This window comes from Sminthopsis crassicaudata, chromosome 4 (assembly GCF_048593235.1).
Source record: "Sminthopsis crassicaudata isolate SCR6 chromosome 4, ASM4859323v1, whole genome shotgun sequence".
NCBI classification, from domain to species: Eukaryota; Metazoa; Chordata; class Mammalia; order Dasyuromorphia; family Dasyuridae; genus Sminthopsis; species Sminthopsis crassicaudata.
In genome coordinates this window covers 200,292,272-200,316,988 of record NC_133620.1, presented here as the reverse complement: position 1 = coordinate 200,316,988, position 24,717 = coordinate 200,292,272, and the positions used below count along the sequence as shown (strand labels likewise).

Genomic DNA, 24,717 nt, shown 5'->3' with positions numbered 1-24,717 from the left:
GACATAGAAAACTACAGATTAGTATTGTATATAATTAACTATATATATTTTTATTTTGTTCAATATTTCCTAATTACATTTTAATTGTGTTTGAGCTATAGTTGGGAATGTGGAAGGCACCATTTTTGATCCTTCTGGTAGAGTGAACTGCATTAGATATGATTGTTTGACACTGATATATATATATATACATATATATATTTACTAATAACTCTGTTACTAATAATATCTGTTAAATTTTTCACTGCCACAAAGTTGGAAAGGCTACTTGATATGGTATTTGAAAGAGACAGGATCCAGAAAGAGCTTGACATAAAAATATGAGGAAAATCTATTTTTAAAAATTTTATAGGAATTTAAAGAAATTATTAATTATGGATTCAAAAAAATCTATGTTGTTAGTGAAAGATGGAAGAATATCTAGTAGACAGCAGAGTATATGAAAAAAAAGGTCTAGGGATTTTAGCAGTATGTAAACTGAGTGTGAGTCAAGATTATACTGAGAGGCATAGTTTTCAAGACTAAAGTCCTACATGGTATTGCTGTACTCTGCACTGGTCAGACTATATCTGGAGAAACTTCTTTATTTCTAGGTGGTACATTAAAAGATGGATCCTAAAAAGTTAATATATTTCTTAAGATTATCAACCAGTATAGTGAAGGAATTCAAGATCATATGTCTAAGGAGCGATCAAAGCAAATAGGGCAATTTAGCTTGGAAAAGACAAGATCTTGGGGGGTTATGACATTCAAATTCAAATATTTGAAGAGCAGTTCACAGAAAGTAGAATATCTGTTATTTACAGGAAGTTCAATTAAATCTAGTAAGCTTTTATTAAATGCTTTCTATGTGTAATGATGCATATATATATATATATATATATATATATATATATATATATATATATATATATATACATACTCACACACATACATATCCACTTTCTGCAGTATTTGTCTAAAAGACTAACTTAGAATAACTTTATTATTAATCTGAAAAATCAAAGAACAGAAAAAAATTGACAAACTAGAAACTATGCATCCATTTAAAAATTATTATTTTTTGTCTGGGACTTTATTTACAGATTTTTACAACACATAAACAAATATTCTTTTAAAACTTACTTCTAGTCCTATCTAGTTCTAAGATTTAAAATTAGCAAGACATCTTGATTCTAAGAGTATAGAACCAGATTGAAAAGAAAGATGACTTACAACTGTTGTCTAATTGGTTAAAAAAAAAGTGGTCTGGATAGGGAAGAATCTTAAATATGGGATAATTTTTTTCCCCCCTGAGGCTGGGGTTAAGTGACTTGCCCAGGGTCACTAGCTAGGAAGTGTTAAGTGTCTGAGATCAGATTTGAACTCGGGTCCTCCTGAATTCAAGGCTGGTGCCCTATCCGCTGTACCACCTAGCTGCCCCAGTATGGGATAATTTTTAAGGAAATATAACTTTAATTCTTTAAATAACTAAAAATAAAGAAACAGAATGTAATCAAGAAGAAATCCTTAACTGAATTGCTTTAAGGGACAATAATTACATTTAATTCATAAATTATGTTTATATATGAATATTAGTTTTAAAATAATTGAAAACTCAAGTCTTTTTGTAAAGTTAAACATTTTTTTTGAAATCTTCTATTCTAATTTACTTATAAAATCCCTTTTCCACAAATGGCATAAAGGTATATTTCAGTTCAGTCCTTAATTGGTGACAAATTTTGAGTTAAGAAGAATTCAAAATGAGATTTTACTATAAGATATGTCTGCAAGGTTTGAGAGGTAAATCTTTCTTTTCCCCATGAGATTGTTTCAATGTGGGGTTAGTAACAAGCATTATAACTAAGGTCATTCAATTTTGTGGGTAATGGTTTATTTCTGCTAACTGAGCAGTTTTATCTAAAAGCAGAGCTGTCTTACCAGTTAGCTGACAATAGACTTTTATAAAACATGAAAGTTTTATAATAGATTCCAGGAATTTTCAAAGCTACAGTAGACTAAATTTGCTTCCAGACCAATTAGCAGGTCTCTCTTCAATGCTGTATTTGAGTTCCTGCTGAGAAAATATAGTTCATAATGGTGTCAAGTTAGAAACATAAGGATTTCTTTTGGTTTTGGAATAACAGTAAACCTTCACAACCTTCCTCTCCTGGGTCCATGCCCAGGGGAGGGGCTGCCTGGCAAACAGTGTAGCAACTACCGACTTTAGATTCTAAACTCATCCAACATAATGAGACTGTAGCTTATTCAAGCCACTCATGGCCACACATCAACAGTTTCTTTATTCTTAACATTTTGAGAAAAACAGTTCCTGTTTGTTTTTCTGGCCATAAAAAACATATGTTCTTAGACTCTTTGTCACTGAAAAAAGGAAAGTGGATTTGACAAACAAATAAAAAATACTAGTATGAAAAGGGCAAAAAAAGAAGGAATTTCTCAACATGGTAGAATGGGAAATATGGAACTCTGTTTAGTCATGAAGTTTTGGCTGTCTTCATTCTGTGGAAAATTTACCTAATCTTTTTGGGCATGGTGCCATATTATGTACACCAAGAACAAGGGAATGTGTCCTGAGAAAAAGGTTTATTCATTCTCTTAATACTTATTGAATTCCCATAGGGTGCTTGGAACAGTATACTAGGTACTAAAAGTATAAGGTTGGAAACTGGCCAGTGACAGATGGAATTACTTTACTGCATAATTTGAAGTTTTGCCTTTGTAAATTAAGATCCTGTTTTATGTGAGTCCTGGTTAAAACTTAAGAGTTCACCCACTTCCTACCAGTTTGACAGCCTGTGAAATCAGCCAGGCCACTTCTCCTCTGGGTTTGAATTTTTGGCAAATATGGAACAAAAGTAGGCAAGCTGTTATCCCTGGAAAAATCCATTCTTCTAGAATTTCCCCCCTTCCCTACCTCTCTTTGGGCCAAAAAAGCTTTGGTTTCCAAGCCTTCAGGCCACAGAACAAGCTGTTGATTTTGCTAGAAAACAACAGCAGGGAGGCAGTTTTTATAAAAAGTTTTATAGAAACCTCAATTTACATAAAAAATAGTTCCACTGCCAGACAGACTATAGCCCAAAGAGATTAGAGTTCTCTTGTTAGTGACTTTAGGAAGCAGTTACCTAACAAATTATATGTGCTCCATGGAAAGAGATAGAACAGAAAGCCAAGTTATCAGACTGTTCAGTTACACACACACACATACACACACACACACACACACACACACACACACCCCTCATAAGTATTACAAATAGCATTTCTGGCAGTGCCATCTCAAATTATATTCTCTGCTACAGGCTAAGGGGCAATCATTCCATCTATTTGACTTTCTTCTCTTTCTAGCCTTAATATTTGTTCAATTTCTCTTTTTTTCTTTATGACAACAAAGACAACTTTTACATTTCCATAATACTTTAAAATTTATGTTAATAGCAATTTTAAGAGTATTTTATGGTTTACAATGTTTACATAAATTATTTCTTTTCAGTCTCATCACAACTCTGTAATAAAAGTATGATTATTCCTGTTTTACAGATAGCAAAACTGAGGCCGAGAGAGGTTGATTAGACTTGATCATAGTCACACTGCTAGTAAGTGTCTAAGGCAGGATTCAAACTCAGATTTTTCCTGATTCTTAAGTCCAATACAATATCTAATACACCATCTAACTGCTTTAACAAAGTATTTTCTTTTTAAGGAACCTTAAAAAGTGGGAATGGCAAGAATTGTTAACCTCATTTTGGAGAGAAGAGGCCTATAATCAGACAAAAAATACAGTAAAATCTAAACCTAGGAATTCTGGTCTTATGCTTTACGTCTATGCTACACTATTTTAAAAAATAATAAAAAAATAATAAACATGCAAACACTCAATTATGCACTTGTTATAAGACACTTGTTCAATATTCTCTGGAAGGAAAGGTTACAATTTATGGCTAAAATGGAGGAGAAAAGAACTATTATCCATGGATTTCAATCATCCTTTCATTGGCATAGGTAACAGAGAGCTGACTACAAGTACAGACTTAGCCATCTGTGGACTAGCTGGCAAATGACAAAGATATCTGAGGACTATTTTTATTCTTGAGCTTTGTCAATAATATAATTTTTGACATCACAAAACTAATATTTCTCATGGTCTTAACATTAGCCATGCCTTTTTCTAATTGTAGAACTCTTAAACATGGCAAATGAGATGAAGATCTGGACTGGGAGTCAAGAAGTCTGAAATTTGACTTCCAAATTAGACATTTATTAGTTATAAAGTCAACTTTTTAGAAGTACAACTTCCATATCTATAAAGTGGAAATAATAGTATCTATCTAGTAGGGTTATTTCAAAGATTAAATGAGATAGCAAATTATAATAAGTATTTTGCAAATATCAAAGGTTTCTTTTCTATAAACACCACTACCATTATCATCCTCATCAATAATAATCCATTTGCTCACTGAGAAATGGCCCTCCAAGCACTTCCTACAGAGATATGATGAGCGAAGCCTCTGGAAAAGCCAAGACTACTATCTTTTAAGAAGCCATGCTATCTTAAGAATCAAATTTCTTTAACTTAATTTCCAGGAAGAAATAGCTTAAGCTAATGGAAAAAAATTACTTTGAGAGAGTAAGTGAAGCAGCAGTTTTAAACATATTAATGTTAACTACTTTGCTATCAGGAATGGTAGGACCTTTGTTTAGGACCTACTCTGTGGCAGGCACTATGTTAAGTGTTAAGGATGTAAAAAAAAGACAAAGTCAGTCTCCATCCTCAAGGAAACCACAGTCTAACGGGAAAGATAATATGCAAACAGTGCTACTACTGGGCTTATATCCCAAAGAAGTACTAAAGAAGGGAAGGGAACCTGTGTGTGCCAAAATGTTTGTGGCGGCCCTTTTTGTAGTGGCTAGAAACTGGAAGATGAACGGATGTCCATCAATTGGAGAATGGTTGGGCAAATTATGGTATATGAATGTTATGGAATATGATTTCAGAAAGCTCTGGAGAGACTTACATGATCTGATGCTGAGTGAAATGAGCAGAACCAGGAGATCATTATATACTTCAAAAACAATACTGTATGAAGATGCACTGTGATGGAAGTAGATATCTTCAACATAGAGAAGATCTAATTCAGTTCCAATTGATCAATGATGGACAGAATCAGCTACACCCAGAGAAGGAACACTGGGAAATGAGTGTAAACTGTTTACACTTTTGTTTTTCTTCCCAGGTTATTTTTACCTTCTGAATCCAATTCTTCCTGTGCAACAAAAAATTCGGTTCTGCACACATATATTGTATCTAGAATATACTATAACATATTTAACATGTATGGGACTGCCTGCCATCTACGGGAGGGGATGGAGGGAAGGAGGGGAAAATTCAGAACAGAAGTGAGTGTAAGGGATAATGTAAAAAATTACCCATGCATATGTACTGTCAAAAATGTTATAATTATAAAATTAATAAAACAGATAATATGCAAACAACAATGTACAAATAAGATTTGTAGAGGATAAAGTGGGGATAATCTCAGAGAATGGTACTAAGGTAAGACTTTAGCAAAGACTTGACAGTTCTGAATCTCTGCCTTCCTCAAAAACTTTTTTATATAAAGTCCTAAAATATGAAATTTCACCAAGACCTATTATTTGACCTCTTCTTCCTAGTTACCTCTACATAAAGAATTATGCCAGCCTGTTCTGTTCTACTGTTCCATCCATATTTCAAGATCCATATTTTCCATAATACTCAGCCCTCTCATATCTTAGCCATTTGTAAATTTCATACTTCACAGCTTTTTGTTGCAAGAAGATAAGATGGAAAGGGTACCCACACTGATGAAATCACAGATCTTTTCAAGTATGAATGAATCAATGTTATTGCTTGGCCAAGAAGTGAGGAAAACAGCAACTAAGGAAAAAAACAAACAAACTTCCTTCACTATCTTTGTAGCATTAATGAAATAATGGTTACTAGTAAAAAGAGACCAGCATTTTTTTTCTTTACATAAAAAAGAAGAGAGTGTCAGGTAATGAGGTAGTTATTCCTTTCTGAGGACAAAAAAGAAATTAACCATACTGACTTGTTCAAATATAAATTATCACCACTTTAAGAAACTCATTCTCAAGTGTGTTCATTAAGTATAAGAAAAGTTAATTAATCTCTCCTCTATAATAAGAAAATTCAAGCTTCCATTAAGTTCTATAGAACAAAAACAATTTGTAGTTTTATCTGTAAGTGAAAGTCATTGATTTTAAATGAACTCTGTACCCATGTCATGGATGTCATACATTGATTATTCACAGCTAGCATTACTTATGACCAAGTATTTGATTTTTGTGGAGTCATGAGACTTTTATGCTGTTTTCTTTGACCTATACCTACTTATTATAAATCACACTGAACCATACCTGAAATTTTTCACCACGGTTCATCTGAGTTGATCGAAATTCAGGTGAATCTATAAAGGCACAGGGGTAAATATTATGCAGAAAATGTCCTCGATAGGAGACCTTCATTCTGATGATAAAAATATTTGTTAATAACATGCACATAGCATTTTGGCAACAAATGATAATGTAAATTTAATCTGAACATATTTAATATCATTATTATTTTCTGGGGTTTTGAGGTTATTTTTTGAGGTTGTTTTGTTTTTGAAGACTGACAATAAATGTGCTCATTATGAGTGCTCTCATTCAATCTCTAGGCAAATATTTAATCAATGATACATTTCTGGGGTATAGAATATCTCTCTCTAAAACAGAATTCATTGTTGATGCTGTGATATCTCAAGTTATAATTGTTTTGCAACAATAATTTTAATCCTATAATGTCTGACATCATTCTTCAAAGTTATATTTCTGGAAATCACTGAAGAATAAAACAACCAAATATGGTTCTACCCCCCAAAGGTAAGACTTAAAACATTATATCAGAACTTTAAAAAGAGTTTTTATTTCTTATTCTAATTTTATTATTATGCCTTATGGTAAACTGTAATGCTGACCCTCTAAAAGGAAAAAAAAATGTATATGGAAAAATAACTATCTTATAAACAATTGAGAATTATGTGAATTCACCAAGGTGTGCAGAAGTAAATTCAAATAACCTCCACCAGTAATATCAAAATGAATCCAACAATTATACTAAATTATTTTACTGCTATCTAAAATAGGAGTTTCACTTTTCATATAACACCTACTTTCCCTTTAATAAGATACTCAGACGGTCATCCACAGATGTTTTATCCTCTGCAGCATAGGTCTGGCCCTTTTTTAGGGTCTGAATATTGCAAAACTGTCCAGTTAATCTTTTGAACAATTCTGGGGGTACACGTAATGGTTCAAACATTCGCCTGTATACACCAGTGAGTTCCTTTTCGATCTTTATCTGGAATACAAAGAATAAGGATTAGCTGAAAGGATTGATTCAGTAAACATAAAAGATTTATTTCTATGGTCTCTTCTTAAAGGGTAAACATATTTCTAATTTATATTATGGATCTTGCACTAATATATGGCTTGTGGAGAGAAAAAGTGACAATGCTGATTTGTGTTTTATATTCATTTTTAAAAATAGCATTTATTGTTGCCTTTTGTTTTTACAAATTTATTTCTGGATATTACAACTCCCTCCTTCTAATAACACCTTGGCCCGGAATCAAAATCTTCCTTGTAATAAAAGTAGAAAAAAATTAAGCAAAACAACTGATACTGTAACTGTATTTTTACTCCAATTGAACAGTGTAAATAAAGAATTTCATAACTTTTTCATAATTTTTCTTCTTATGGCTTGTGAAATAACTGATTTTTTTTATAATATATGACCTGTTGTCATAATATAGTATAGCTGTCTTTCTTACTTCTATAAATAAATGCTGAAACTTGCCATGATTGGAATACTCTTTTGAGAATTGATAAAAACAAAACAAAACAAAACAAAACATGCTCACTTTTAAATACTGCATCAGGATTAGAAATAGTCCACAAAACAGTCACTATCAGAAAATATGTAGCAATTCACCAAGCATAGTCTATAGGATCCTGAGACGTCCCTGAGATCAAAACTATTCTCATAATAATAACAAAACATTATTTGCTTATTAAATTACTCTTCCCTCTCCCAATTATTTATCTGTATGAGGCCAGATTTTCTTTAGCTGAACTAGAAACAATGCTACTCTTCAAAAGCATCAACTAGATTTCATATTTATACATGTGATTCTTAATCTTAGAAATATTTGTTTTTGTGGCCATTTATAATACTGCCTCCTCATTAGAGTAGGATTCAGAAAAGCAAACATTTAAAATAAGTCCTCAAGAACTTTCAATACATGAATGATCCTATAGGCTCTCGGGTGTTCATAAGAGCTGTTGCATTAGGCTGTCAACCCAAATCACACAGATTAAAAGCAGAAGTAGATATGAGAATCTAGCTGTTTTCTATTAAGACAGACATTAATGAAATTTTCAAAAAAGTGTAAAACAAAGCTACTCTTCTCACTTTCTTGTTTTGGAAATTATAGTGATTTTCACACAAAATAATTTATATTGACATATTATGGGTTTATTATCATTATTTTAAAGAGAATTAATATTTTAAAAAGATTATCAGCTTTAATTTTTAACATGGTAAATGTCTGTAAGTATAATTCACACTAAAAAAAATCTCTTTAAGGATACTCAATAATTTTTCAAGAATATAAAGAGCTTCTGAGACCAAAAAGTTTAAACCAAGTCTTTTTTGCTCTGAGGGCAATTTCTTATCCACCATTACTTATTACTTGTCATTTATGTATCATTTTTTGTTTTCATCATTTGTGAATATATTCCATAGGCTATCATGGTGTGAAATATAATTATAATATGACATAATGTCATATAGAATAGCATAATAAATTTAGTATATTATTTTATATAAAGATATGTGATCTCTGGATCACAAATTAATATATTTATATTACATGTTAATATAATAATCATATGTTATATAGGATATAAGCACAGAAAATTATAATATACTTGATTATACAATTAATTATAATAATTATTCATCATTATACATTATAAAACAGCATATAATACATAATAAAATTAAGACATATTATTATAATTAATTTTCTTACAATATTATTGTAATATTGTGTATATATAATAATGTATATATGTATACACATATGTGGGTAATGTCAATATGTAATATTTATTTATTTAGAGCAGGGCTTAGCACATAGAAGTACCTACAATAATACTTATAAATACTGGTCATTGAAAAACAGCCTCCCCTAAACCACATCCCCCAATTTAAACATGTGTAATGTTTGATTATTCTCTGACTTGAGCTACTCTTCTTTTCTGGGAAGTGACTGAGCACTCTGGAATCCAATTACCTATGAGGACAATGGAAAATGACAGTGCAAATTGTGCTCAATTTTAGGGCCTAATGCAACAGCTCTTATGAACACCCAAGAGCCTATAGGGTCATTCATGTATTGAAAGTTCTTGAGGACTTATTCTAAATGTTTACTTTTCTGAATTCTACTTTAATGAAGAGGCAGAATTATAAATGCCCACAAAACAAATATTTCTAGGATTAAAAATCACAAGTATAAATATGAAATCTAGTTGATGCTTTTGAAGAGTAGCATTATTTCTAGTTCAGCTAAAGGGTTCATAAATATCATGGCTCCAGGAATAGGAAATTCTTGAGCATCCTATGGGAAATGGACTTTGGTTCACTGAAAATAATTCAAGATTAACCCATCTCAGAGTTACTAGTCATATTTTCCATAGGCATTTCCTCTTAATTATTCTGAGCCAGTTTATTCATCTTTAAGATAATGACAGCTTGGGAGAGTGCAGAAAGAATCAGCCTGCTTTTGACACACACTGGCTATGAGACTCCGAGGAAATTACTTCCTAAGACTCTCTCACAAACTTTAAGCTACAGACCAGATACCTCTTGTAACCATAGCCTAGCCATCCTTCAAGTCCCTGTTTAAGTTGGTATCCTCAGAGAATGTTTCTCTATGAAGCCAGTTCCCATTTAATTCACCTTTCCCTGTTTAAATCCCTATTGCACTAGTGACTGTAACTCATAATTTAGCACCTAAGGGTATGTTGTCATTTTGTATTCTGATTGTACTGTTTGGGTAAGTCTTGGTCTTTCCAAGAAGAATGTGAGTTTCTTTAAAGTATTTTGTGTCCAATTTTCCATTGTGCTGGGCACAGAACAAGCAACCTCAGCCACAGTTATGATGAAATGATAACTTTTTTCCATTAGGTTTTTAGCATCTTGTATTTGTATAGCATCATGTACTGCCATCAAAAAAATTTAAAAGCAAACTAATTCATAATATAGAGGGAGATATCAAAACTGATACTTTTAGAACAATTTATAGGATAACTGACTAAATTTTATGCATAGGAATAGCTAAATTTTATATATAAATTTTATACATTACTTATGAAATATTGCCTTGCAATTAGAGTTGCTTTTATGGAAAAAAGATCACACAACTTAAACTTGATTAGTCTTACAAAAAATGAATGTTGAAACAAGATTATGTGTGATATGATGATCAATTGTGATAGATTTGGCTCTTCTCAACAATATGGTAATTCAAGGCAATTCCAATAGACTTGGGATAGAAAATGCCAATCGCACCTAGAGAGAGAACTATGAAAACTGAATATGGATCAAAGCATAGTATTTTCACCTTTTGTTATTTGTTTGTTTTTCCCCTTTTGATCTGATTTTTCTTGTACAATATGACAAATATGGAAATATGTTTAAAAAGATTGCACCTATTTAACCTAAATAAGATTACTTGTTGTATTGGATCATGGGAAGATAAGGGAGGGGGAGAGAGAGAAAAAATATTAGAACACAAAGACTTAAAAAAATGAATGTCTAAAACCATCTTTGCATATATTTGGAAAAAATAAAATTCTATTAAAAAAGAAAAAAAAAGAATGTTGAAAACTATCTTTACATGTATTTAGAAAATAAAATACCCATTGAAGAAAAAAAAGAGAATTGTTTCCCTAGCCAAAGCTATGAAAACCTGATCTGATTTTCTTTTGCCTTTTCTATGGAATAATCTTTAGTGTTTAACTCATACAGACATTCTTTTAGTTTGCTATCATAAGGGTTATGTTACTCTAAATCTAATTTCTACCAGATTGTTTTTTCAGTTCTCAAAGAAATTCTTCTGAAATACATAATTTCTTAATAATAATAGTCTTAATAAAATTTAGCACTTGGTGATTTATGAAAAAAAGTTAATTTTTAAAAAAGCTACTAGAGAAATCTGATTTTAGAAGAACTGAAAATATTGGAAACATACAGGCACCCAAGAAAATTCCTGTTCTATAATGTCCGGGCTAGCTCTCTGGAGGCCCTCAGGATAAGTCAGAGTCAGTGTTTGGTCTTTAGGAAGAGAAGTGAAAGAGGCAGGCAAGCTGCCATGTGGCTCGTCAAAGATGAATCCTGGACTCTTGAGTCTAGAGCCTGAAGTCTTCTCTCCTCAATGTGCTGTGGCAGAGAGACTCTGACCCTCCTCTCCCTCATCCCTCCAATCCTTGCCTCTGATTACCTCACCACAACACACTCAGCAATCACCAATGGTGAGGAGAGCCATCAAATCACCCTATCATCTAAGTATAAGTTTATAGAATCGTTATCTCACATTGAGTAGGTAATTAGCCTTAAGCACTCTGCTCTCTTAGATTCAAGTAACCTTTTCAGAGTTCCAGCCCTCTATACTATTCAAAATTCACCTTAAACTTATGCTCATTATTAACCTGTGGAAGGAACTACATACCGGTCTCTTTTTGTACAACAGGTACAGAAAATGCAACAAGTTGACAATCAGGAATGCAGAATTCCAGATCATTATATCCAAAGCACACCTGTAGAGTGTAGCCCAGACAATAAAAAGAGCACATCCTGTCAAATAACAAGTAAAAGATAAATTATTAGAAATTTCAAGTCTAACTTCAATATACATATATAATAGCTTTCTAATATGAAATAAACACATGACAGATACTTTAGAGCATTTAAACATTGTATAAATCTGAAACATTACATTGATTTTGTCTTGTTTTGTTACTGCTGTGAATATGCCCTACAATTTTCCTGTGTAAGACTTTGTTCAATTTTGAATAAAGGATTTAATAATTAAAAGTTCCAATAGATAACACTGGAAACTGAGGAATGGCTAAAAATTTATGATATGTGAATATAATGAGATATTATTGTATTATAAAACAATGAAAAACATCGTTTCAGAGAAATCTGAGAAGACTAGTATGAACTCCTCAGAAGAGAATACTATTTATAAAAACAACACCATAAAGCAGTTTTGAAAAAAAAAAGACTTAAGAACTCTGATTACTGCAATGACCAATTAGGATCCCAGAGAACCAATGATGAAGTGCACTTACCTACCTCCGGACAGAGAGGTGATAAACTCAAGGTCCAGAATAATATATAATTTTCTTTTGGACATGGCCAATATACATATTTATTTGGTCAGTTTTATATATTTGTACCTTGGTTCCCTCTGTCTCTCTCTCAAATGGTATTAGAGTGAAGTAGAAGGAAGAAAAAATAGATTTGAATTGATTTTAAAAATGAATTTAAGGAACATCCAAAAAAAGGCTAAATTCATATGACCATATGACACAGGAACAGAGACATTTTAATTTCCAACAACAATAAACAAAAATGATTCATTTAAGAATGTCATCTGACATTTCTGAATATTATTAATAGGACCCAATGTATCATCTTGGTCAAGTCACAATGTTCAACACTTTATGCAACTCTTACAATGATGAAAGTATAGAACATGACAAAAAAAAACACCCAAACACAAAATATAAATTGGTCAAATCAAGAACCATGCCACAAAAATGAGAATATAATATTTATCTTACCTATAGTTAACAACCCTCTAAGAAATATCATATGAAGTGTCAAAGTAGTTGGAATAACCAAAGCCACTGCAAAACAAATATTTGCTACATGGAAAACCAGGTGATGTATCTCTCTCCAGTTTTCACAAGTGGTTCCATTAGCAGGCACAGGCATGAGATTTTCGTATTCAGATATAAGACCTCTTGTTGTTAATTCATTCAGAGAACTGGGATCTGTGTGATTCATTGTGAAAAAACCCTTTTAAGAAAATAAATAAGAAATGCTGAAAGTTATATTATTTAAGACTCCAGGAGAGTTCCTTGCTTTCTTAGCAATAAAACTATTAGTTAACATTCATAGAAATAATTTATGCCTCATTTTACTCATTTCTTAGAAGTTGAATTGTTATAAATTAAATCACATTTTAAAATAAAATTAAAAAGAATTCCAATTATAGTTATTTTGACTATTATAAATATCCAAATTAATTATAAAGGATATATGAAGAAAGATGTTATCTACAGCCAGAGAAAGAACTGATAAATAAAAATAGGTACAGAATAATTTTACACACGTGTGTATGTATGTGTGTGTATATATGTAATTATATACACACACATATATTTGTGTCTAACAGTAACTCTATGATGGGAGTAGGAAAGGAAAAAAAAAGAAATCTGCATGATAATTTTATTGTATATTTGAAATAAATAGCAAGTGGTGCATAGTTTGCAGTTTCATGTGTAATAATCTTTTTTATTGTACTATATTATGGAAAAGCTTGTTTTATTCCATAAATTAAAAATATAATAGAAAAAGAATTATAAAGGAATCTCATTATACTCCTTATGTTAAAAGGAATCTTTATAATGAGTCCTTCTGTGAAATGAATATAATGTAATCACCTCCTAAGGTAAATTTAAATACTCCGAATTAGCAAAGATTATATATATATATATATACATATATTAAATATTTTTATTTACAAAATATATGCATAGATAATTTTCAATATTCACTCTTGCAAAACTTTGTGTTCCAAATTTTTTCCTCCCTTCCCCCCATCCCTCCCCAGTGGTAGTGGTGGTGGTGATAGTAGTAAGTAGTAGTAGTAGTAGTAGCAGTAGTAGTAGCAGTAGTAATGTTAGTCCAGAAGGCAAGGGATGATCTAGCCCAGTAGTAGCACTGCTGGATCAAAGGGTATGAACAATTTGATAGCCCTTTGGGCATAGTTCCAAATTGCTCTCCAGAATGGTTGGATCCATTCACAACTCCACAAACAATGTATTAGTGTCCCAGTTTTCCCACATCCCCTTCAACATTCATTATTATCTTTTCCTGTCATTTTAAACAATCTGAGAGGTGTGTAGTGGTACCTCAGAGTTGCCTTAATTTTCATTTCTCTGATCAATAATGATTTAGAGCACCTTTTTATATTACTAGAAATGGTTTTAATTTCTTCATCTGAAAGTTGCCTGTTTATATCTTTTGACCATTTATCAATTGGAGAATGACTTGAATTCTTATAAATTTGAGCCAATTCTCTACATATTTTAGAAATAAGGGTAATTTTTTTTCCAGTTTATTGTTTCCCTTCTAATTTTGTCTGCATTGGCTTTGTTTGAACAAAAACTTTTTAACTTAATATAATCAAAAGTAGCAGCTTGCATCCAATAATGTACTCAAGTTCTTCTTTGGCCACAAATTCCTTCCTTGTCCACAGATTTGAGAGGTAAACTATCTTTTGTTCTTCTGATTTGTTATAAAATCGCTCTTTATGTCTAAATCATGAGTCCATTTCGATCTTATCTTGGTATAGGATGCTAGGTGAGGGTCAATGCCTAGTTTGTGAATGGCTTGGATTTTTAATAAATCTGAATCAATTCTTTATATATTTTAGGAATTTGGCCTTTATTAGAATTTTTGAATGTAAATTTCCCCCTAGTTTATTGCTTCCCTTCTAATCTTGGTTTTAATTGGACAAAACCTTTTTAACATAATATAATCAAAATTATCTATTTTTGCATTCCAGAAGATATTCCAGTTCTTATTTGGCCAATTCCCTCCTTCTTTGTAGATCTGGGGGGGGTAGACTATCATTTGTTCTTCTAATTTGTTAATAATATCACTCTTTATATTTAAATCATGAATTTATTTCAACCTTATCTTGGGGTAGGATGTTAGGTGTTGGTCAATGCCTCATTTATGCCATACTATTTTCCAATTTTCCCAGGAATTTTTGTCAAATGGTGAGTTCTTATCCCAGAAACTGGGTCTTTGGGTTTATCAAGCACTAGATTACTACAGTCATTGACTATTGTGTTTTGGGAACCTAACCTATTCCACTGATCAATTACTCTATTTCTTAGCTAGTACCAAATGGTTTTGATGTCTTTTGATTTGTAATATAATTTTAGGTCTGGTATAGCTAGGTCACCTTCAATCGAATTTTTTTTGTTAATTTCCTTAGCAAAGAATTTTTTTATTTAATCAGTGTGGATCCTTTTAACTATACAGTTCAAAACCCATACAATATGTTAGCTAATGACCATAACACTTCATCACCTTAGCCCCCTTCAATAATAAGTCTTTGCCCACCTAGCCAAGCTGGTCCTCCAAGGACAGATATATAGCCTGGTCATTCATGAGTCTAGAATTGAAGCCCTTTTACCTTGGCAAGCTCTGCTAAACCTTATATTCCATTGACATGCCATTAAGGATTCTAGATCATCTCCATGCTTCAGCTGGACACAGGAATGGGATTTTATTTGAGGAAGTTACAGATAAATTGTTAGAGAATAAATGACAGAAGCTCACATATCACTGCCCCATTTTTGCTCAAAGTGAGGTGCAAAAGTACTAAAAGAAGGAAGGAAACAAATAGTTATTAAATTCCCAATTTTTGTGTGCCAGAAACTGTAGTAAGTGCTTTACAAATATTATCTCATTTGAAATTTACAAGCATGGGAGATAGGTACTATTTTTATCATCCCCAGTTTATGGAAACTTAGGCCAATAAAATTTAAATTACTTTTCTAAGGTCCCCTGGGCAGCTAGGGTGAACGTTGGGTGCTGAGTCTGAAAGACCTGAACTCAAATCCAGTCTTAGATACTTGTTAGCTATGTAAGTTTGAGCAAATCACTTAACCCTGTTTATTTCCTCATCTGTCAAATAAGCTGGAGAAGGAAATGGCAAATTACTCTAGTACCTTTACCAAAGAAACTCTAAATGATACCACAGAAAATTAATTGGGCATGATTGGAATGACTGAATAATAGAAACAAAAAGGGTCTCATATCTAGTATCTGAGATTAGAATTAGATTCAAGTTTTTTTTTTAAACTTCATATCACTCCTCTATCCTCTATGTCATCTACCTGACTAAAAGAGAATTTAGATATAATTTTGCAATCAAGATATCAATCCTCTTTTAAAATTTTCTTTTATTTTCTCTTTTTTTCCCCAACAAGACATAATAGTATGAGCCTGTGTTTTTATTAATCTGTAGAAATCTACCTTTTCCCATGTGGAATAGCAACTACTCTGTAACATTTAATCTTAGAGAACCACCTAGGGCATTAAAAGATTAAATGGTTTTTCTATGGTCACACAGCTGGTCTGTATATTGCAGAATTTGAATCTAGGACTTTTGGACTCGAAGGACACAGTCTAACTAATAAAAGAATGCTCTGCTTCTCTTATAAACCACATCTTAAATTCACAAAAAGTTAATAACAGGAAAAAATAATAATGATAGATATAGAAGTGAGCCACAAAATTGTTAACTTATTACATAATTAAAATAAGTTAATTCACTGACAGGGGAAGGGAAGACCAGGCAGTTATAAAAGGCTAATCAATGAAATTCACTCACTGGTTACATTATAATTATAAATTCTTCAGAAGAATAAGGCTGGGAAAGCAAAGTTTCAAATGTTTGATGTGGCCAAAATCCCTTTATTAAGTTATTTTCAAAAACATATTTTATAAAGGCAAATTTTTTTATTAGTTCGAAAGCATGGATTTCCCTCCCCTTATTAAATCATGTTTAGTTAGCAGGTATAGATTTCTCTATGTTATAGTTCAGAAATTAAAAAGCATATTTCTATACCGTATGGCAATTCCCTCTTCCCAGGACAGAGGTCATACTGCTGTGCCTCAGTTTCCCTAAATTGTTCTGCCTAAGTTTCCCTAAATTGTCCTGCCTGAGTTTCCCTTAATTGTTCTGCCTCAATCACCCTGTTTGCAACCCTCCTTTCCTGTTCAGTAAGGCTCTGAGATCTGGCCACTCTGGCATTCCAAAAGATAAAATTCTAGATGTCCTATCTCAGATACCTTATTGGTGTCCTCTATCTCTAAATACCAGACTTTTGTCTCTAACTAACTAGCCCCTTCACTCCCAAGTTATTAGAATTTATGGTCCTACTCTCAATCTGTCAGAACCGGATTGATGGTCCCTTCTTAGAAATTCCCACTCTCAATGTTCAGACTCCACCCTTTGCCTTTGTGTCCCCTGATTTGCTAGAGAATTATATATAATTCATTGGAATCTCACATTCCATGCTGATGCTGATGCTGAATGCTTTAAGATATCAGCCCTGGGACCAAAATGGATCCTTTGGTCCCAGAAAATCTCTCCCTTTCAGAAATCCAAATAAAATATTAAAAACTGTCTAATCTCTATCTTGCCTCAGTTTTTCTGGTATTACAATACATGACCCATAGTTTAACCATATACAGTCAGACACAACTAGAGATTTGGTTTATTTGACTTAGCTGTTCTTTGTTACAACGAGGGGCTTGACTAGGTATGGAGATAGGTAAGTCACTGAAAAATAAAAAAAAAATTAAAGATACCAAGCAAATAATTATTGGGAAAAATAAGGGCTCATAAATTATAAAATTAAAAATATAATTTGAGTATTGGTTTAATAAAAATTATAAAATGAGCAGATCAAAATTATTTTTAATTAGAAGTCTATTGATGTAAAAACTTAGAAATTCCTTCTTGGGATCCAAATATCTTATTTGGTATACATAACAATTTAACAATTTTTTTTTAAAGCTTGTGCCTTTACTACTTGCCTAAACTAAATTAATTTCTCAATCTAACCCAGCTTTGTGTTGACTTTTCAGTTATACTACTATTTATTTTAATGCTGTTATTTTTAGTAAATATGATTTGGAGTAAATCTGTGTAGTCGGTATCTTGCTTATATAAAACTCAACACCAAGTGGCACCATTTGCTGACTTCTTTATCATTTGTGGATTATCTCTCTTTCATGAAAATGTTTTATTATGAACTCTATGAATCCTGATCCATTACAACAACTACTTGGTTTTAGAGGGAAAAGCCCATAGTTATTTCAGAAAAATAATTACTCCAGGTGGGATAGTTTATAATATGTCATTTAATTCATAATATATGTTTCTCCATTAGATAATTTTGTCTCTTTCTATTACTGAAAACATGCAAAATAAAGATTTTTAAGAAGTAGAGTAACTAGCACAAATTAGGTATGCTGAAAAATAAGAGCTTATCATTAGAATTAAATGAATTTTGGAAGAATCACGCATTTCTTTAAATGTTGAAAAACTTATTTTCTGCTTTTGGAAATTGTAGAATATAACTTCTTCATTAATAAATGAGCTACTGAAAAATCATTAAATAGGCTTTATATAAATTAGAAAAATATCTAATTTCTGCATAGTATTGAAGCTCAAATATATAATGATATTAACAAAAGGCTAGTGTTGACTTAGACATCAATTTTCCAGGAAAAAAAAGATATCCTAAAACATTTTAAATCTCCATGTTAAAACAAATGTATCCCTACCAAGATTAATCAATGATTTATTTTACATTAGGATTAATTAATGAAACTCATGTTACTATGCCAAATACAAATAATGCAGTTCCCTTTACTGTAACTGAACAAACATTTATTAAATCTGTAACATCTGCAAAATATTATGTTAAGCACATGGAGAAAGATAAATTCAGATAAGATCCCCATTCCTCATGGAGCTTAGTGTCTAGCATAAGAATAAAAACATAGAAATGACTAAAACACACAGGATAATCCCATTAGAAAATAGCAAAACATCCAAATATTATAATTTGAGGAAGACAAAAAGCCCGAGGTTAAATTCTAATTTCTTTTCTACTAATTACCAGACTCCTCAGTTCATAAATTGATTTTGATCAACCCAGGAAAACATTTTAAATATGCTTAACAACATGAGTGGTAGCTGATAAAGCATTCCTATTAGCAAATCCTCCCCCACATTAGGCTTAATTTTCTCCAAATAATCATTTTTTTAAAAATCTTGGAGAAAAAAATAACAGATATTCACATTCTAGCTGCAGCTAAAGAAAGGTAAGGAAAATTTGAAATGTTTTCATTGTGATCAACGGGTTTTACTAACATATTTCTGTGATGGTACTTTAGCTTACTAATTTCTTCATATTGAATTAAGAATAGACAAGGAAAATTGGCAGCCATATTATGATTGATAGCCATATCTTCCTTGTAGACAATCTATCAACAATGTACACAAAGAAGATCAGAATCTATACTACAATGTGCCTCCAAAATTAACTGAGTTAGATGACTGGCAGAAATGGACTTGTATTGCATAGACTCTCAGAAGGTCTGGTATGGAATTCTTAATAATATTACTTTTAAACTGTCAATGATGTAGTACACTATTTACTTTTATGTAATATATAACAAATATCTGCTTTCTTTATGCACAAATATGCATATTTTAAACATTTGAAAAATCATATGAAATTGTAATCAGTGTTCATAGCAACAATATACTATTCTAGATTTCCTGAAGAGGGGCTTGAAATCATTTTTTCCCTGAAAAACAAACTTTCAAATACAAACAAAAACTGATTTCCTTAATCTCTAAAGTGATACAATCCTGATGTGGCTACAGAGACATTATATTTTGAAGCTTTGATTACTGTGAATTAATTTTGTTTATAGGAAATATCAGAAGACTGCAGATTAAGATGCAATTGCTTAAAAAGGTGTAGTAAAATACACTAAACCCAGAATAACTTAAGTTAAAGAAGAAACAGAAACAGAATATCAAATTCCAAAAGATTTCATTGTTTATCCTAAAGAGAAATGGATGGGATTTTTATATTGGAATGATTTGTTATAGCATGATAAAGATATAATTTGCTACACAAAGGAGCTTATTAAAAGATCAATCCAAAGAAAGTTGGATTATACTGTGATTGCATTTAATTGCGACAACTGAGACTATGCAAAGAAAATGGATATAGAATTTCTTTAATCCACCTTTGTAGATCAAATTAGTCCCTCTTGGGGATTCTCTCAACCACTTAGGGGAAATATTCTTGAACTTTTAATCATTATGATATAATATCATTATTGTCATTAACATTTTAAATACCTTTTTTCTTTTCATAATTGCTTATACCAACCAATTTCTTAACAATAACTGTGACAGCTCATATTTTTACATCTCCTTACAAAAAGGGCTATGACAATAAAAGAATTATTGTACACATCAAAATTTCTACTTATATGAGGAAATTGATTCTTGAAAAAGTCATTTGCCTAAGATTACAAATGTTGGAGATAATATTTAAATATAGTGGTCCATTTATTACACTTCTATAAAAGTTGAGATAGCATACATTCTTAAAATTAAAGTCAATAAAATTAATTTCACTAAGTTACCCTGGGGGTAGAGTCACAGAAACATGTTTATGACTCTATGCCAAAGTATAGTATTTGATTTGTGATGGAGAATCACCAAACTAGCACTACTTCTTTGCTTAACAATTAAATATAGAATATTCACAGACTGTGAAACTGTGGAAGTCATAAAGATATTACTCCCACCTTTTAGGTAACTATAGAAAAACACAAAACAAAACAACTGAACAGGTGGCATTGCTAACAGATTATTTGATGAGTCACAACCTTTGCTTTCTGTCAAATTCCCAACTATAAATTCTCATGTTTTAAAATATGAAAATTCAACAACACAAATACTGATCTTACTTTTATAGTACCAAGATTACTCTCTTCAAAGTAAGGAAACATGGCAGAATTCAAAGGGTGGTATGTAATGTGATTGGACAACACAAGTTTTAAAACTATTTTATGCAAGTCAACTAAAGCATTTAAAAAGTTGCTTCTTATGCTAAGTTTTCAGAAAAGTTCTATGGAAATACCAAAGTACTTATTAGCATACAACAATATGTAAATTTGGAAAGTAATATCCATTGGTGGATGGAAAATGCAAACTCTTTAATGAATTATATGTTATACAGATATATTCACAAAAACCTATACACAAATATAATTTTAAGGTATTTTATGAATATATTTATAAATGATACAAAATTGTACAACATTTGAATAGTTCACATTTGCAAGTGCTTTATAATACTCCAAGAGCTTTCTTCTGGACAACCTTTTAATTCATTCTAATTACTTTTACAGATGAAGAAACTGAGACATAGAGAGATTACATGACATGTCCTAAATGACACTGGTAGTATTGCTAATAATAGCTGACATTTCTGTCATATATTATCATTATTGTTATTAAAATTTTTATTTTTAAAATTATTAAAATCATCATTGTCAAAATATTATTTTGTTATTAATAAAGTTTACAAAACACTTTTAAAGAGAACAGGCCTTCATGACTAGACTTCATGACCATTCTATCCACTCTCTCAAGGACTTCTGAGATTATTTTAGAAGATATGCAAGGTCAAAATTATTTTAATAACAATACTAAATGTTTTTAATATCTAATACAACAAACATGGATAGATATGTCCCACATAAACAAAAGTTCTTTGGAAGGTCCTCAAAAATTTTCAAGAGATCTTGAGACCAACGAGTTGGAACCACTGCACTGTAGTGTTAAACATCTTAATATATATTATTTGACAAGACATTCTCTTTTTTTTAAAGAGATTATGAACACAAATATAGCAATAGGAATAATAAATTTGAATGAATACACATGATGTCAAGTCAACACATATTTGTGAAATCCCTATAATGTGCTAGGAGCTGGACACGATTTTTCTTTTAAATTTCTTGGATTTTCTACCAGTCACCAAAAGCCATGATTAAGTATACAATGGTACATGGGCAGTGGGGGAGGAAGTGTTTTTTGTTGTTGTTGTTGTTTGTTTTTTTTTTTTTTTTTAATCTGACCTATGATTTTATCAGCTTAGGAAAAACTTTGGTGTGGAAACTCCCTCTATCGATGGAGATTAGATACTTGACAGTAATTTATAGTAACCTTACCAGTAAACTTCAAGTTATTGAGTCCAGAGATGCGGAAATACAGTGAGTTACTAAAACAATGGTGCTCCTGTGAACAACTGTCTTAATAAGCATTTATTAAATAAGTTTTTGTTACAAAAACCGTATGTCCTAGAGAAATTTCATATTCCCAGCCATTCATAAATATTGAACAGATCTCTCACCTCCTGGTTTACCAAGTTGGCAATTTAAAAGTAAAATAAGATTCCCCATTCCCAATCTTTCTGTCTCTGAATATGCTATATTATTCAATTGTTAAACAATTGAAATGATTGGTTATTAAAATGGTACTTTGGGGGATTTATCAAGAAATGATTATCACCATCCCCATTCATCTTAAGTCTCTATTGCAATAAATTATCTACTTTTTCAGATTTATATCTGCCATGCCAAAAGATATTGCTGGTGGAAAAAAATAAATCCAAACCGAAATTACCCCTAAAACTTGAGTGAACACAAAAACCCAAAGAAATCTGGAAGGGGGAGAAGAGGCCACTTCAAATCCTTTTGTAAAAGTTTAGGATTATTTGTTTCTTTTTGAAAATTGGACTAAATTTTGTACACCTTTCCGAGAAGGGGTGGAGGAATGTCACTACATATGGTATTTCACTGCTGTTCTTCAAAGGAGGTCTTGCAGTTTCAGAGCTGTCACTACCTAACCTGTTACTAAACACCTTAAAATTTAGGCCCAAAGGGAGCTCTGTTTCTACTGAAGATCTTACCTCACATGCAAGTTCACACAAGATTTACCTTAGCTTGTTTCTTTCGGAGGGAAGCCCAAATAGCTGCTTCTGGAGTTCCTTTCAATTCTGAAATTCTGTGATTGCTTGAGGATGAAATTGCTACTGTTTCCTCCCCGACCTGTAGTTTTCCAGGAGCCTAGAGGGATGGAAGAAAGAGCAGCCGGATTTGGTGAAGCAGTGGAGCTCCAAAAAAACCAAAAAACAAACAAACAAAAAACCCCCAAAACATCAAGGGAACCTGAATTCTGCTAATTAGGTTTGGCCAGAAGACTCTCCATCTTTCCTGGGAGGTCTAAACTGAATCCTCCGGTAAAACCTCTTGCTCCTGGCTCCATCAAGACTTCTTAGACGAAACAGAAGTACTTTCAAAATCAGGGTTTGAAAGAATGGTTAGGTACAAGACATCAAGAATGGCCATCAATTTGGGCACGACAACCAAAAGGCCATATGTTTAGAAGTCTAATCCATTTTTACAGGGAAGAAAACCCGGACCACTGTCCAAGAAAATCAATCAAGTAGTAAGGGGCCAAGCAAGGCCTCGGTCCTTTAACATTTAAACCTGCGGTGATTCCGAGGTTACTCCTGGGAGCAAAGGACACAGAGAAGAGGGGGTACAATGAGTCGAGAACTGCGGCTGTGGAGCTTAGACAAGAGTATCAGATGCATCGCCGAACTTAGGAAGGAAAGAAAGGAGCAGAGTCCCCAGGAAGGGCAGCCTGGGGCGTGAGTAGAGCCCTGGGTGGAGAAAGGGCACAGACCTCCCCTTCTGAGTCCTCCGAAAAAGTTATTCTTAAACCCCAGCTCCTCCAACTTTCGTTTCCAATTTTCACCGACCAGGTGCAAAGTTGCAAATAACCCCCTTCCCTCGGGGCAGGGATTGGGGGGACTTCAGAAAAAGAGACTGAAATTTGTGCGATTCTCTCCCCAGCCCCGCAGCTCTTACCTTTCGATCTTTGCTACGGAAAACCGAGCTCACATGGGCCAAAGTTTCTCCCTGAGCAAGCGAATCAAGCGCTCCCAGAATCCGGGGCGCGAGATTCGGCGCTAGCTCTGCGATTCCCTGGGGTTCTGCAGGTGTTGTTCCCAGACACTTTATTCTGCTCAGCCCCTTGCTTTCGTCCCCCAGCCCCTGCTCCAGGGCGCAGCTAGTTCTAAAATAGGCATCGGAGCCGGGAGGAGGTGGCGACAGTGCCCGGGCACGGGCTGTCACGGCGCACGCGCCCCCCAGATGCGCCCACAGCTGCAAGTGCCGAGTAGCTTGGCAGGCGGAGACACTGAGCCCTGCAGCTTAGAACCGCTTAGAGGGAAGGACAGTTGGGAGGGAGATCGTATCAGAGGTATCGGACAGGGGCGCAATTGTTCTCCCCCCGACTTTTCTTTACTGCGATTCAGCTTATTCCCTTTCTCTATTCTGTTTTCATTTTTATTTAAAGATCAAAAAAAAAAAAAAATGAATATCAAACAAATTAGTTGCACCAGGAGCTTCTGCTGGCAAAAACCCGGTAGCCCCAGGAGACAAGAATATGCGGCTGCAAGTTTTTGTGGCTTTATTAATTTAGGAGTTGTCACTTCATAGATTTATGGAACTCCCTCAATATTTGCAGATTTCTTTTTCAGATATAATTTCCTACCCCACCTCTCACCTCCCCTTCCCTGATAATGCTAAAAGAAGTTAAGGCAGTTGCCTATAGCCGGATGTTTTTT

General features: G+C 32.7%; 1 protein-coding gene across 3 annotated transcripts in view; it reads right to left on the bottom strand.

Moving 5' to 3' along the window:
• POPDC1 (popeye domain cAMP effector 1) overlaps nucleotides 1-24,194 on the bottom strand; it is a 60,174-nt gene extending 35,980 nt beyond the window's left edge. For 2 of the 3 annotated variants that reach the window (XM_074310193.1, XM_074310195.1), the window contains exons 1-6: nucleotides 23,957-24,194; nucleotides 23,021-23,149; nucleotides 12,952-13,189; nucleotides 11,832-11,956; nucleotides 7,209-7,396; nucleotides 6,415-6,523 (exon numbers count right to left, since the gene is read on the bottom strand). In XM_074310193.1, coding sequence (XP_074166294.1) covers nucleotides 6,415-6,523; nucleotides 7,209-7,396; nucleotides 11,832-11,956; nucleotides 12,952-13,177 — 648 coding nt within the window. In that variant the 5' untranslated portion in view covers nucleotides 13,178-13,189; nucleotides 23,021-23,149; nucleotides 23,957-24,194. The remainder of the gene's footprint in view (nucleotides 1-6,414; nucleotides 6,524-7,208; nucleotides 7,397-11,831; nucleotides 11,957-12,951; nucleotides 13,190-23,020; nucleotides 23,150-23,956) is intronic. The other variant, XM_074310194.1, reaches the window with a different exon arrangement.
• Nucleotides 24,195-24,717: the final 523 nt, after the last annotated feature.